Source organism: Onychostruthus taczanowskii, unplaced genomic scaffold (genome assembly GCF_017590055.1).
Source record: "Onychostruthus taczanowskii isolate IOZ18803 unplaced genomic scaffold, ASM1759005v1 scaffold3, whole genome shotgun sequence".
Taxonomy (NCBI): domain Eukaryota; kingdom Metazoa; phylum Chordata; class Aves; order Passeriformes; family Passeridae; genus Onychostruthus; species Onychostruthus taczanowskii.
The window spans coordinates 17,501,080-17,516,885 of record NW_024500349.1 but is presented as its reverse complement, the minus strand read 5'-3'; the positions used below and the strand labels follow the sequence as shown (position 1 = coordinate 17,516,885).

Genomic DNA, 15,806 nt, shown 5'->3' with positions numbered 1-15,806 from the left:
AGGCTGTAGCCAGGTGGGAGTCGGGATCTTCTCCCAGGACAAGTGATAGGACAAGGGGACACAGCCTCAAACTGCACCAGAGGATGTTCAGGTTGGACATTAGGAAAAATTTCTTCACAGAAAGGGTGACTGGAATGGACTGCCCAGGAACGTGGTGGAGCCCCGGTCCCTGGAGGTTTTCTTAAGCACTGTACTTAATGCCACGGTCTAGTTGCCGTGATGATGTTCGGTCATAGATTGGACTCGATGATTTCAGAGGTCTTTCCCAATCTAATTTATTCTATGATTCTGCGATTCTTAAATACACACGCAGAAACGAGGGCATCTCTACCGACCGAGCGCCCCTGAAGCGGCACTCCAGGGTCCCGTCCCCTCAGAGCTGCCGCCGCCCGCGCCCAGCAGGGGCCGCTGTGCCCGGCATGGCTGCCGCGCGCCGGAAGCGGCAGCCCGGCCCCTCTCCAACATGGCGGCGCCCAGGCGCGGTGTGGCTGCAGGCAGGATGAAGCGGGGGGCGGCCGCCCGCGTCCGCCGCGGCGGGAAACTGGACCGGCTGCGGCAGGCGGTGCAGGAATACGTGCAGGCGGCCGGCGAACAGCCGCCGCTGGCCCTGCTCAAAGACTCGGAGAAGTATAATCGCAGGAGTCGCCGGGACGCCAGGAAGGAGAAGCGCAGACTAAAGCGGAGCCGCCGCCGCCGACTCCAACGAGGGGAGCTGGTGGAGGTTCCCACCGCCCCGGCCAAGCCGGCCCCGGCCAAGCCAGCCCCGGCTAAACCTGCTTCGGCCAAGCCCACTCCGGCCAAGCCGGCCCAGGCCAAGCCGGCTCCTGCCGCCCGCCCCGGAGCCCCGGCTTCGCCCGCCACTGGGAAGCAGCGGCCCAGGTCGGTGTCGGCACCGGCATCGACAGCCCTCGAGTCTCCCTCCGCCGCCGCAGCCACCTCGGCGCGGAAACGGGCCCTGCTGGAAGCCAACGAGGAGGAGGAGAAGGAGATCCGGCGGCTGGAGCGGCAGCTGGGGCTCGGGAAGCGGCGCAAGAAGCAGGAGGGGCCCGCGGCCGAGCGGCTGCCGCAGAGCTTCCTGCGGGACGGGCTGGGCTACGTGCTGGAAGCGCTGGGCACACGGGCCGGGCTCAGCCGGCTCTGCGAGAGCAGCGACGAGGAGGAGCAGCAGCAGACCGAGCCGGGGCCGCGGGAGCGCCCGCCGGGGAAGGAGGAGGATAGTGAGGACGAGGAGGATGGTGAGGACGAGGAGGCTCAGGAAGACGCCTCAGACCCCTCCGAGGCGGATGACGGGGAAGGACATTGGGAGAGCGAGAGCTCGTCCCCTGAGGACGGCGGGGTGCCAGAGGCCAGCGAGCCCTCGAGCGAGGAGGAGGAGGAGGCAGAGGTAGGATGTTCCCCTCAGTTAGCACAGACCTGCTTCCCAAAGCACATCCCACAACCTGAACATAGAGCAGAGCTGCATCGCCGCTGTTAAGCCCAGGTGTTCGCTGTCCAGTCGGGCCACGTGGAGTGTTGTCCTGGTTCTATACAGCCGGGCCCATACACTCTTGACTTGAGGGGTTTTCGAGCTCCTGGAGACACTTGTTAGATGTAGAGGGAGAGTTCCCGAGTCAGGCTGGTGGCAGATAATACCCTACAGCACAAGGCGTGTGGGAGCTGTGTGTGAAATCCACAAATAAAAGGAGCTGCCCTGGCATTAGAGTGTAAGAATGTGATCTAGCCCTTCTGCAGGGAGAGCTTGTGTTGAAATCAGCAGCGGTTACACTGAAATGTTACTTTCTGAACGATCTTAGGGGTTCTGCCAGTATTAGATCTTGTTGAATGGGTGGAGGAGAGGAGGTCACACAGGACATTTAGCCTTCATGGGCCTAAATAAAACTTGAGTAAAACCAAGACTTAAGATGCCAGGTTTTAATGACCATAACTTAAAGAAAGTTGGGGAAGAGGGGCTTTGCTCTCATCAAGTTTGTCATAAAGGGTAATTTTTTTCCTGCTTCTTTTCTTCATGTTGTTCCTTTGGTGTTGATTATTAGATGGTAAGATATATCCTTAATTAAAAGTGTGACACTTTAATCTTAAATAGAAATGTATATTTGTGTTCCAGTGTTTAAGATACTGATCTCATGTGATACCTTGTTTTCCTCCTAAGAGTGATAGTCACGGTGCTGCAAAGTATGTTCCTCCTCAAATAAGGAAAGCACAGGAGACACTAGATGACAAGAAAAGAGAAGAATTGGGAAGACTGAAGAAAATGGTGAATGGCCTCATTAATAGGTAGTGTAATGAGGAAAGTCATTAATCTTTCTGGATCAATGTGACAATGCTCATCATTCAAGCCCAGGTGGCAAGGATGTGACTTTACTCTTCACAAACTGATTTTAAGTTGGCAATCATGTCTGCTATTGTTAAGAATAATTATCTTTATTGGTATAAATTCTTCAAAGTTAGTCATTATAGATGTTGAAAAATCTAGAAAATAAATTTAACATTGGGCTGGATTCCACACAGCAGTTCCCTGCAAGTGCTAGGTATAATTCACCAAGTGTCAGTTGGAGTATGCTTATTAAAAAAAAAAAAAAAAACTCAGGAGAAAACAGGTTTTGGTTTGTTTTGGGTTTTTTTTTAATAAATTAAATTTCTTCAACACTACAATTAAGGAGGAGCAAGCCTTCCTAGGTAAAAGTACTACAGAATAGAAAAAGTAATTAATGTTCATTTCAATTTTAGAGTATTTTTAAAATCAGAAATCTATTGGCAATTTTCATCTGTTACCTGTAAAACATAGACTAGAGTTTGTTCAGTCATTTGAAATTTGATATACCATATATGTTAAAGTATGAATTATTTTCATACTTCTTCGAAGACTGTGATGAGCCACAGTTAAAACTGCTAAAACCAGTCCCTTTTTGTAATAAATCTGTTAGAGTGACAGTAAGCAGATTGACAGTGCTTTGTAAATCCTGTTGTTAACACGTTTTTACATGGATTTTTTTTTATCTACACTAGAATGAAAGGTACTATACTTTTTTAGTTTAGTAAACACAGAAAAATACAAAAGGTTCCTTCCAGTCATCTTATCAATCTTTTCTTCTTAAGTCAAACTAGTTTCTCTAAAAAGAATAGCTGCTTGTTGGGTGAGCTCAAAATTGTGGAACCATGTAAGGAGAAGAAAGAGTGAACATTGGATTTTGTTTCTCCATAGGTTGAGTGAACCAAATTTGTCCTCCATCAGTGGACAGATGGAAGAGCTCTACATGGCCAACAGCAGAAAGGACATGAATGACACCCTGACAGACATTCTGATGAATGCCTGTGTTACTGCAGTTGCCATGCCTGCAAGACTCGTGATGGAGCACGTCCTTCTGGTCAGCATCCTTCACCATAATGTAGGAATTGAGGTAATTCTTGTGCTTGGGACTTAAAATTTTGTTTAATAATACCTATTGTAGGGTGTTTTCCTTGACATTTTGTTTGAATTGCCTTGTAATTTTTAACTATGTGGCACTAACAAGCATCTTTAATTGAGTTTCATCAGTATTTTGTGGCTTCCACAAGTGAAAAGGTCTAAGCATTCTTCTTGTCTGTCTTTCTGCATTAGTTCTTAGGACAGTGTCTGCAAAGCTTCCACAAGTGAAAGGGTCTAACTCCATTGCTTTATCTGATTTTATCTCCTCTATGAGTTACCACTAGTACCCATCATTTTTTCATCACAATCTTTCTGCAGCCAGGAATCAAAAGTTTCTAACCTTCAGCTTCTCTTCCCTTTAGTCACACTAATCTGTTTCTGTTCTCATGGATGCATAAGGGTATTGTTTTGAACTATGTAAATGCAGATCAGAAAAGTGTTGCAGCTACAGGAATCCTTTTACAGTGGCAGATAAACTTGTTTTCTAAGCAAATCATACATCAGTAGACTTAAGTAGTTATAACATGGAATATTAAAAACTTCAAAACTTTGGAGGGGATTTTGTTTTGTGTTTTTTACTGATGAATGAGGTAAAATCCCTCTTGCCCAAGCTGATGCTGAAGCTCCTGATGTCAAAGGGAATATTTTAGCTAATTTCAGTTAAATGTCTGTCAGGAAACAAAGTTGTTTCAGCAGTATGTTCCTATTAGACTACTCTTTTTTTCTTCCCCCCATATCTCAATGCAAAAGATGTATTAATGCAAGTTTTTCAGTTAGTCATCTGTGGCCTGAATGCTGGCTCTGAAACAATATTAAATATCAGATGGATGCAATTAAAGCAGATTTGTCCCTGAAGCCTTGGCATTAAACTTTCATTTTGTCCCTCTTTGCTGCTTGAAAGGCAGTTCTGACTCCAAATACAATGTTTCTGTAAAATAAATGTACAATATTAGTTACATGAAAGTGTGATAGTAGAGCTGCACTGAAGATTAGGTTGAGCAATGCAGAAGTTGCCCTGTGTTTATAAATTTTTGCAGGCATTGGATAGTTAACACCCAAGCTGGGTCAAGGCTTGTAATGCAGGTCAGTATTGCTGCTGGGACTTCTGGTTTTCTTAAGATCAGCAGATTTTAACACAATAATAATGGGTGAGGCTCTTACTTAGCAGCAATGTATTCATTACCTCCCTGTGTTTTAGAGCCTGTAGGCTTTCAAATCCCAGCCTTTAGCATCAGTTCCCTCTTCAGAAATAAATCTATTCCAAAATTTCTTTTCCCAGCTGTACTGCTGACAAACATCTAAGAATTATGCCCACTTCAAAAGCAGCTTCACCTTATGCTCAGCAACTGTGAAAACTTGGTATTTTGGGGATTTTTTCACAATATTATTTTTTATCCTTCTGCTAAGGATTTTGTTCTGGAATGTCAAACTCTGGAATGTGTTTGCTTTTTGACATGCAGCTTTTCCTGGATGAATGACTAGCAGTAACAGCATGCTAGTCTGACAGCTGGAAAGATGCTAATATGTGTCCATGAATATTATGTAAATAAATGCTGGTGTATGTGTACAGTAGGTTCATAATACTTGTTTTTCTTGCACAGGCTTTGAAAAGCAATTGGATGTCAAATGTGAGGTGTAAATAGCATAGACTTCTACAAAAATGTCATGCCATTTAAATATTTATGTATGTAAATGTAGAACATCCCTATTGGTTGAAAGGAGCAACAGTAGTTCTTTAAAATTAATAGTGGCAGTGACCCAAAAATGAGTTTTACAGATGTCTGTAAAATCTACTTAGAGTTAACTGCTGGATATTTTTTTTTTTCCTCTTAATGGAATTGTTGCCAGGTTGGTGCTCACTTTTTGGAAGCCGTGGTGAAGAAATTTGATGAACTCTGTAAAAGTGATGCTGAAGGGAAGGAATGTGAAAATCTCCTTGCCTTGATTGCTCATCTGTATAACTTCCATGTGGTTCATTGCCTGCTGATCTTTGATATTCTGAAAAAGCTTGTTAGCACTTTCACTGAAAAAGAGATTGAGCTGATTTTGTTTCTTCTGAAAAATGTGGGCTTTTCCTTAAGAAAAGATGATGCATTGGCTTTGAAAGAACTGATCACTGAAGCCCAGAGGAAAGCAAGCACAGCAGAGAAGAAATTCCAGGATCAGACTAGGGTATGTGTTTGTTCTAAAGATTTTCATATTCTCAACAGCCTGTAATAAGTACTTGGATACCTAGTTTAATTTACAGAAACATTTTCTGCTGCATTCTATTCAGGTTCTAAATTACCATTAGTGTGACATTCAGTTATTTGCATTCTTCTTGTCTGCCTTTCTGCATTAGTTCTTAGAAAACAGATGCCAAAATGCTCATGATGGGTGGGGCAGTACTGGTTTGTGTCTTATGCAATGGACAGTTTTTCTGTTTCATGATACTTTGTACGCTTCAAAAAATGAATGAAGCAGATGAAGCTTGTACACAAATTAATGTAATAAGGATTAAAGTAAACATGTTGTATTTAAATGTTGGTGTATATTGCCAGCTGAGCTGCTTATTCTCACAGAATAGTAATTTCAAAGTACTTTATTATATAAAGTACTCTGGTACTTTAAATAATAAACCCACAGCTTAGAATGTTCAGAACTATTCCTTTTCCCACAGGTTCGGTTTATGCTGGAGACTATGCTGGCACTTAGGAACAATGACATGCGTAAGATCCCTGGCTATGATCCTGAGCCAGTGGAAAGACTCCGCAAATTGCAGAGAGCACTGGTGAGAACTTTCTTGGCTGGTGTAGCTTTGTTATTCTTAATCCAGGAGTAATTATTTGTATTGGATGTCAGCTTTCTTGGGGATTTTTTGTTGGTGTTTTTTTTGTTGGTGTTGGGTTTTTTTTGGGGTTTGGTTTTTGGGTTTTTTTGACAGAATGGGCAGTTTGGGTTTTTTTTGGGGTTTGGTTTGGTTTGGTTTTGGGGTTTTTTTGACAGAATGAGCAGTTTATCCAGAACAACCCAGTACAAAAGGGATGAAAGTAATTTAGTGCAGGATGTGCATATCAGCTTAAGAGGCCAGGCAAAAACAAGCTAGGTAACCTAGTACTGTAGGATTTCCTCTCTTAAATTTTTGCAGCCCTTCTGATATGCTTCTGGATTCTGTTTTTGAAAATTCTTATTTTGTTCAGAGTTTAAAATTTTTGTTATTTGAGCTGTAAAATGCATAAGGCAGTTTGTTGTGTCATTTTATGTGTTCAAAAGGAAATCCATTAACAGATTGTAGGATGCTGCAGTGTCAGCATCCTCTGAATAGTAATCAAACTTTGTGATTGGAAGATGTCTGCTTTTTAGATGGGTATCTCTTTTTTCAAATAAAAAACCCAAGAGCTTCTACATGTAGATATATGCAACTTTATGCATTTAAAAAATCACATCATATGGGAAAATTGTAAATTCTTTTCAGGTTGCTGATTGAAAGAAAGGTTAGGGAGGAAACACAGGAAGATCTTTACGAAGATATGAATGTATATGTTTAAAGTTTTTGTTTACAAATAATTTTAAGTAATTAAAGTATTTGTTGTTTTCTGTAAGAAGAGAGGAAAAAAAGTTTCAAATAAAAAACTTCTTTGTTGGTTTCTATTTTTGTTTTGTTATTCAAGGTTCACAGCAGTGGTTCAGGAAAAGACACCCAGCTCCGTGTGTCCCTGGAGTCTCTCCTCAGTGCTGACCAGGTCGGTCGCTGGTGGATCGTGGGGTCATCCTGGAGTGGAGCACCAATGATCAGTGATACAAAAAGCCAGGCTCAGCAAAAGCTGCACGTAGGAAAGGTAAATCCAAATTAAAAGTCTAAGTGTTAGTGATCTCCTGAAGATTTTTTATACGTGTCAGTAAGTTCATTTCAGTGCCCGCCAAAAAAACTTTCACGTGCTCTTATAAGACCAAGCTTTTGGACTGTAAATTCTGCTCTTTGTTTTTTTTAAGCATTGTACTCATGTGCTTTATAAGAGCTGTTACTGCAAATGTGGTATAGCTTGGTTTTTCTTACCCTGTGGAATTGCTGAGGTGAAAGAAGATACTTGATTCAACAGTGGATTTGCTAGTAGGAATTCTGACAGCTTGTGGTGTCTGTCTGTGGCATATATCCAAACTGATTCCAAAAGTAATGTGATGAGATGGTCATGGTGAATTACTTATGTTAAAGAAGCATGTCTTAAAATTAATTGGCACAATTAAAGTAGATTAAAATGTATTTCCATAGTTTAAAAAGCTCTTGATGATGCCTGTGCCTCTGGACAAAAGCTCAGGACCTCTGGACTGGTGATTCATGGTTTACTGGAGAGCTTCACTGATGATGTTATTTAAGGCTGTACAGAAATAGCTTTTTTAAGGCAAACAGAAATAAAATAGCATAGAACTTTATTTTCAGGTGAGTTCAAAAATAATGGAGCTTGCTCGTAAGCTGAGAATGAACACGGATATCAGGAGAAGTATTTTTTGTGTCTTGATGACGAGTGAAGACTTCATGGATGCCTTTGAAAAACTTCTCAAGTAAGTACAGCCTAGTACAGAAACCAGCCCAGAACTAAAAATAGGCTGTAAATGCAACATTTCTCATCTGGGCTTAAGAGCATTCAGATGATAATGCAATTAAAAGAAGTGCATAGCCAGGGATCCACATAGGGTAAAAGGGTAGGAGAAGGGACCAGAACCCTGGTGTAAGGATTAATGGGGGCAGGCAGAACAGACTGGCAGTCAGAGGAAAGGAACAGCCCCTGTTGTCACTCCTGGCTGTAACTGTGATTTGCAGCATCTTCTGATGTGAGGAGCCTGTGTCTTTTTGCATTGGAGCTGTGTATCCCAGCAGAGTGGATGGAAGGCTGCTGCAGGCTTTTTTCCTTACAGAGGCAGACCAGAAGCCCCTGCAGAACATCTCTTGGGTTTTTTGCTGGATTGCTGTGATTTCTGTACTACTGCCACTTCTTTGACTTCTTGCCACCTTGTTAAGCCATTTCTGCCCATGCTTGCAGGACCTGGTAGTGTTCTGGCACCTCCACTTCCCTCTTGCAGAATTTATTAGCTTTGGGTTTGCTTCACATGAAGACCAGTTCCCTTACCCCTTGACAGGCAGCTCTTCAGAAGAAGGTGTGATCAAGGAAGAGCTCAAACCAAGCTATTCCTTGTGTTTATCATAATATTATTTATAAGTCTGTAGGAACTGGGAGGGGAGAGATCAGGCCTGAACTTTTCTGTCTCAGCCTTGTAACTCAAGGGTATTGTCTTACCAGGATAGCATGCAATTATTTAATTTGCTTACCCAACCAAAACAGGCTTTGTAATAAAGTCAACTAATATTTGATTAAATGCCACTTTTGCAAAACACAGCTTGGACTTGAGACTGTGATGGAGTCATTCCAATATCTTAATATGGCCTGTTCAATTAAAAGAAATTAGCTGCTGCTGCTGCTCTTGCCAAGACCTGGCAGCTCAATTTGCAAATTGGACTTGACTCTCATCTGTGCTATTTAAGCTAGTACACAAATCTGAATACATACAGGCTTGGCAGAAAATCTCTCTGCAGGCTGCCTGGTGTGTGTTGGTGCTGATGTTTATACAGCAAACTCAGAGGGATGAATTCTTAAATCTGCCCACATCTGGCAGAGTATAATGGAAAGTACACACAATCGTCAGTGAAGGAATTAGCTTCAGTGTGAACATGTGTTCCAGAGTGTATGGGAATTTGTATTTGTATGTTTGATGTCTCATGAGGAAGAGCATATAAAGAAATATTTTAACAGCTCTTGTTGATTCATCTGCTGCTAATTCTGTGGCAGACTTAAGGTGTGGTTAAAGGATAATTTAAACTATTTGAAATCCAGTCTGCTATAGTTTTTATAGTCCCTTTCCTCCTTACTGCAGATGAAGGTATTAGTTTGAAGCCAGAACAGCTCCTTGAAGTGGCTCAGTGATTGCAGAGGTGTCAGTGAAGAGAGAGGGCTGGGAACATCACTGGTGACAAAGAGGAGAGAGTGAGCCTGGATGCTCTTCATCAGCTGAAAGACCACACCTTCACAAACCACAGTTTCACTCAGGAGAGGGAATGAATGCTGCTTAAGTTTGATGGAGTTATTTTTGAAGTTATTTTGTAAACATGGAGAATTTGAAAAACTTCACACCTCAGAAAAACTGAGCCACTCATGAAAGGCTCAGCTATCCTATTGGAGTGAGATGTGTAATTCAGGATAACTTTGTGTCAGCAAGTTTTTCCTTACAAAATTATTCTCAATTTCTTGCTAAATGCTCACTACCAAAGTGAGTGTATCTACTAATATAATTTGAACTGTCTTAAAGGGGGATTTAAGAGTTGCTGTTTTTAATCTGAAGGCAATGATAGTCTTGGGCTTCAGCTGATGATAACTAACCTACTTGGAGGCAGGCTTCTGCTGGTGACAAAGAACCTGCTTCAGAGGCAGTTATCCCATTTACTGCAGGAGCCAGATATGCAAGTCCATGGGAATATTGTAACTCATGAATAATTGGATCAGTGAGGTGGTTTCACATTCTTTATCAAAGAATATCAGGCTTATGAAATCTACACAGGTTTCTGGTGAAGCTCAGCAATGAAAGACAGTCCAGGCTCTTAAATTTTAGATGTTTAGGAGTTCTATTTCTGTGAAGAAGTGAATGTAGGAAGAAAATTGAATATCCAAGTGTTGTCACTTGGTTACAACTCTGGCAACATGAGTATTTCCTAAATAAGCAGGTCATGATAGGAGTGATGATGAACAAGTGAAAGGAGAGTGTGCCAAACTAGGGATTGCAGTGTTACTTCCCAAGTCATCTATTAAATGCAAATCTGATGGCTGAAAACCTGTATATTTAAAAAAAAAAAAAAACAAAAAAAAAACAAAACTTTTGTTGCTCTGAAATCAGATGGAACATGGCTGATGGGAGAGCAGGTGGGTTATGACACAGACACAGCACTTCCAGTACTGACTCCTTTTGGAAGAGCAGACTTCTCAATTTTTACTGCTCTTTAGTCTAGAAATCATCCCAGATTTTCCTACTGTAAAATTTAAATTCTAGGGAGTTTGGGCTCAACAGCAGTGTTTTCTCTGTCACATGCAGTGCAGATGTCTGGAGGTGTGTACAAAGGGGGGATATTGGCATCAAGTAATGACTAACAACCCTACACACAGTAAGGCAAGATCCAGTGGAGTCAAACTTGGTTGGAAAGTACACTTGAGTTGCACTAATGCCCTATGAAACTTGAACTTGAAGCAGTGAAAATAATTTGGTTTGATATTTTTCAGGTTCTAATATGATGCATTTTTCATTTTAATTGGTTTTAATGCTGCCAAGTAGTTGGCAGCAGTAGGAAGTTAAATCACAGACCAGGAGCATTGTGAGTTAGTCACCATTCCATGCCACAGTGTCTCAGCCCTCCTTTACTCTGGTCAGCTGTTGGAGTGGGAAGGCTGCTCAGCCCTTGGCCTTCATGCTGAAGCAGCCAACATAAGATAGATACATAGATGGTGTTTTCTCCAGCTTTTCTTTTTTAAAGGTGCTTTGTAATCACTGACTGTATCCTCTTAGGCTACTGTCAAACAGAAATGAATTTCATTTATCACATGGCATGGATTTGACCCAGAGATTTAAAAATTCATATCACCAAGCAAGAAAGACATCTAAGAATATTTTCTTATCCCTACTAAGTACCGCAGAAGTGAAGGGCCCTGGAAATGTTTCTCCAAATGGGCTTGCACTTATCCAAAGGCTGGTTTTCCTCCCATGACCATAAGTACAAGCATGAGATTATCACAATGGCACCCTACAGTTCTTGTTTCACTACTTAGCCTTTGTTTCACAGTTTAACCCTTGTAGTGGTATGGGTGGGTGCAGTGCTACTGCTGGTACCTCTGTGCCCTCTCTTCTGTTCATGGAGAGCTGCAAACATGGAGTGGGATATATTTCCTTCCCTGGGCAATGATAACACTTTTATCATTCCACTTCTGTTTCTTGAGGTCTTACTTTTGCATCTCCTCCTTTAGCACCCATAATGCTTCAGCATTTCCATAGAGCCATAGAAGGATACTTGTTTAGCCAACACCCTTAAAGGTTGGAGTTCACTAGGAGTTTTAAAGACTTCATAGGTACTTTGTAACAAGTAAAACTTAATGTGATGTTTGGAGAGATTTTAAAGTGTACTCTCAGATGTTGACTGTAGCTCTTACTTTGTGTCAACAAGTTTTTTCCTTACAAAATTATTCTCAATTTCTTGCTAAATTTTAGGCTTGGCCTGAAAGATCAGCAGGAGAGAGAAATAGTTCATGTCATCCTTTACTGCTGCTTACAGGAGAAGACATTCAACCCCTTCTATGCATTTTTGGCTAATAAGTTTTGTGGACATGAAAGACGATTTCAGGTAAAGACAAATCTGTTGCTTCATTGGTTTTGTGTCGTGACTGTGGTTAGGAAGACATCTACTGAATACCTGAGAATGGGTGCATGCCTGTTAGGATCTTCATCCCAAGGAAAAATTCTGCTGGTATGGCTAAGCATTCAGTAAGGCATACTCATGGTCAGATCTGAATAGGAAATGAATGCTGAATGTTTTCTTTGTTCTGTTTTATGCATTTTAAAGTAATTGGAACACTCTGATCAAACATTTCTGTTAATTAAAGGCGGGCTTATAAAGAATACAGGGTCAAAAGGTTTGTTCTGTTGTTACTCAATTAAACAGCCACTTGATTTGTGGATTATTTGTTTACCTTTGACCCCTAGGTGACATTTCAGTTTAGTATTTGGGACAAAATCAGAGACTTAGAAAACCTGTCAGCTGCTGCCATCTCCAACTTGATTTCACTGCTGGCTCAGTTAATAAGGACAAAATCACTGCCACTTTCAGTTCTCAAGGTTGGTGTGTTTTCTTTTCAAATCCTTCTGTGTTTTCCCTGCATTTGCTAGTTCTGTGGAAGGCATATTTTCTCTGTTACTTATTTGGTACTTTAGCTGATTATGCTATGACAAACTTGTTTTAAAATTACCAAATTGTTCCAATTGATTATGGTAATGCTGTCATCTGGGGAAGGGAACTTGTGGTGACCCAGGCATAGAGAAAGTCTACATTTCTTTATTTAGAGCAGTTGTGAGATTATTTCCTTTAGTGTGTCCAGAGTTGGAACTGAGGCCCCTTCATTAACAGGCTTTGCCAGTGGTTTTTGTGCTATATTTTTAGCTGATGTTGTTTTTATTAGACAAAAAAGTGCTGAGTAGATTTCTTGGATTTCAGAATGGGTAGACCATAGAATTCTATTAGAAGAGTAACTGGAATGTATTAAACAGGCAATTAAATGGATTGTGCCAGGTACTTACAAGGTATTTATCTAATTGAGAAAGGACATCTGGTATTCTGGTACCAGTAGACTTCTCTTCCTTAGAAGGTTCTTTGCTTTCATTATTGATTGGCTTTTGGATGCAGTCTTCTCAGGTAATTATTCTGTGCTAAACTCAAGGCTCAGTATATGCAGAGGCCAGTTGGTGTGCTAAAAGTTCTTCATTTAGGAGAGAAGACCAGCTGTTTGAAATACTTGAATGAATCTAATTCTCCCTCTCTGTCTGCCAGGTAATTGAATTCAGTGAACTGGACAAACCCAAAGTCCGTTTCTTACGACAGGTATTAAGCACACTGTTAACCAAAGCAGATGAGGAAGAAATTACTGACATTTTTATGAGGTAAGTGATCACTGGCATCTCCAGAGAACCCTTGCTGAGTAGTAATTAAGAAGATAAGAAGGTTGCCTGTTTTGTTTGGAATTACACTGTGCCTTTTCCACACATCAGCCCTCCATCCCTTAAAATGTGAGCTTTTCCTGGCTGAGTGGGGCCAGCGTGTCATGTGTGTGTTGGTATAGGCTCTGACAGAGATGCAACTGTGTTATGCAAAATAAGCCTTCCAGATATTCAATGTATCATTTTGGTCATAGGATTTTCATGAGCAGAGCTCTGTAATTCCCTGTTTCCCTTGTTGCTGTACCACCTGTGTGCAGTGGGATTTACTCTGCCAGCTGTCATTGCTAGAATGTATCTTAAAAAGGAAAAAAAAAAAGTGATACTAAAGAGGCAAATGTTTGGGGTATTTTTAATGGGTTTGTTATCAATGTTCTCTGAAAAATCTTATTTTTGATATGGGACAGGGTTGCCTGGAGAGGCTGGGAAATTTGCATCTTTAGAGTTGCTTAGGACTTGAGTGGATAAGACTTGCAGTATCACATAAAGTTTGAAAAAATTAGGTGGTGATGTTTCAGCTGTCATGCAGCAACACAAGGAGGCTTGAACATGGAGTTTGCCTTGTTCTTTGCTCTAATGTAATTGTTTACATAAAGCAAGCCTTAGGCTGCAATATTCCATTTTACTGTTGAGGCCAGTTGTATGTCGAGTGTTTGGGCTGTTTGCCAAACCAAGGTAGACTTGGTAATTTGAAAGCTTCTTCAATAAAACTTCTTTTATAGGTTGGATGTTTTTTTTCTGCAGCTCTGTTTGAAGAAGATGATAAAATTAAGAAGCTTCTGAAACGAGGGAAGACTAAATTATATTTTTGATCTGTATCTTTACAGGATATCTGACAACCCCAAACTCGGAATGCTGCGGGAAGGGTTGAAACTCTTCCTTACCCACTTCTTACTGAAACATGCCCAAGCCCAAAAGAGTGCTGAAGAAGCTAGCTTGTTAAAAGAGAGAGTGGAACTAGCAACCAAGGCTTTAGAGGCAAAAGAACCCAAATTGAAGCTATAGTTATATTTTTTCTAATAAAACATACAGAAAAACCAAGCTGGGGTCTTTCAGACCTAAACAATTGAGAATGAGGAGAACTGTTTTACTCTAAAGGATCAATTTTCTTTATGTAAACAGTTACTTCACCCTGTGTTCTAGTTAGAGGCTTAATTGAAGGGGATACAAGGCCTTTTTGAAAAATGTAGTGTTGTTTTGGAAAATGTAGTGTACCAAAAATGTCCCTTTTTGGTACAAGTGCTTCATGTTGACAGTTGGTATCGGGAGAAGAGGGTGAATTTCTCTTCTGTGATTCTTTGTCAGCAGTGGTGTTCTGCATTCAGAACACCAGTAGCCTTTAAAGTAATCAAAGAAGCAGCTTTTGATAAGGAACCCTGGTACTCACCTGAAGAAAGGAGCCACTAGATGGCACAAGCACTGGTGAGTCAGGTGGGGAAGAAATCGACTTTTTTCTTCAAGTGTTGGAAGTTATTTGCTAATTCTGTGAATTGATTCCCTGACTGTGGGTCAGGAAAAGATCTTCAGTTGGATTCAAAGATGTAGCAAAGCAACTTGAAGATCTGTCTTTGCCCAATTATATTGGGTTTAGAGATCACAGCATACTTTGTGGCTTTTTTAGCCTGTTTTTCACAACTTTAGACTTGGAGTTGCCAAATCACTTGTGTTAATCAGATTTTTCTAGACATAAACAATATCATCAGTATGAGTCTTAAGAAGAGAATATGTCCTTTAAGAGTTTGCTCACATTTTTCATTTGGATGCTTAAAAAAAAAATAGGCACATCTCTTTCTGTAACACTCTGTAAATGCTTTGTTTCTTTTGTCACCTTACCACTACACATTAAACTGCCGTTTTTCTAAATGCTTTGGTGTTTTTGTTAGCTTTACTCTGGCTGGCCTGCCAGGAAGGGAATGACCTTAAATTGGGTAGAGAAGGGAGGTACTTTCTTGTGTGGAATGTGCATCTGTGATCTACCTGTGTTGGAGTTGTTAGCCCTGTTTCTGTGGCCAGACTTGCCTCTGATGTCCAACGGGCCATTTACTTATGATGTCTCCCAGTTTGCCTTTGATACCAATTATCTGTCCCTGTTGGCAAAATTCATTTTTTAATCAAATTGTTAAATGTAGTATATTCTGCTTACTCAGGTGTACTGTTTCCAGGTGGAGAAGTGCTTCCCCCAGCAGCCAGGGAGATCTTGTTCTTCCTCACCTTTCTGAGAGGATAGGGCAAGCTTTAGGGAAAAAGGTTTCCTGGGAATAGAGAGACCTGCTTTCAAAATCCTGGGTTACACTAGCAAAGTAACAACAGAAGAGGTTTTTATCAAAATAACAAAGCAAGATACTTTTTTTCAGCCTGTTTTTTTCTGCCTGTTTTTTTTTCAGCCTGTTTCATACCACTGGCAGCTTTTAAGTGTACAGAACTTAAACATTAATTGTGATAAAATTAATTGCAATGTTTTCTAGAATTCATACCAATTAACAAAGTGTGGGCAGCAACAGAATTGATGCTATTTTGGTGTTTACAAAAGTCACAACTTTAGGGGGTGTGTTAAACATCTCCCCTTACAACAAACCATGCCAAACAAAGTTTGGAGTATGGACTCAGGAGAAAATCTTTTCAA

At 41.0% G+C, this 15,806-nt stretch overlaps 1 protein-coding gene across 1 annotated transcript; it reads left to right on the top strand.

Moving 5' to 3' along the window:
- Positions 1-395: 395 nt before the first annotated feature.
- NOM1 (nucleolar protein with MIF4G domain 1) lies at positions 396-15,030 on the top strand. Its single transcript, XM_041408921.1, has 11 exons — positions 396-1,384; positions 2,150-2,274; positions 3,203-3,398; positions 5,255-5,578; positions 6,066-6,176; positions 7,057-7,224; positions 7,824-7,945; positions 11,687-11,819; positions 12,179-12,310; positions 13,020-13,129; positions 14,011-15,030. The coding sequence occupies exons 1-11, from the start codon at positions 464-466 to the stop codon at positions 14,186-14,188; spliced, it is 2,520 nt and encodes an 839-aa protein (XP_041264855.1). The 5' UTR covers positions 396-463; the 3' UTR covers positions 14,189-15,030.
- Positions 15,031-15,806: the final 776 nt, after the last annotated feature.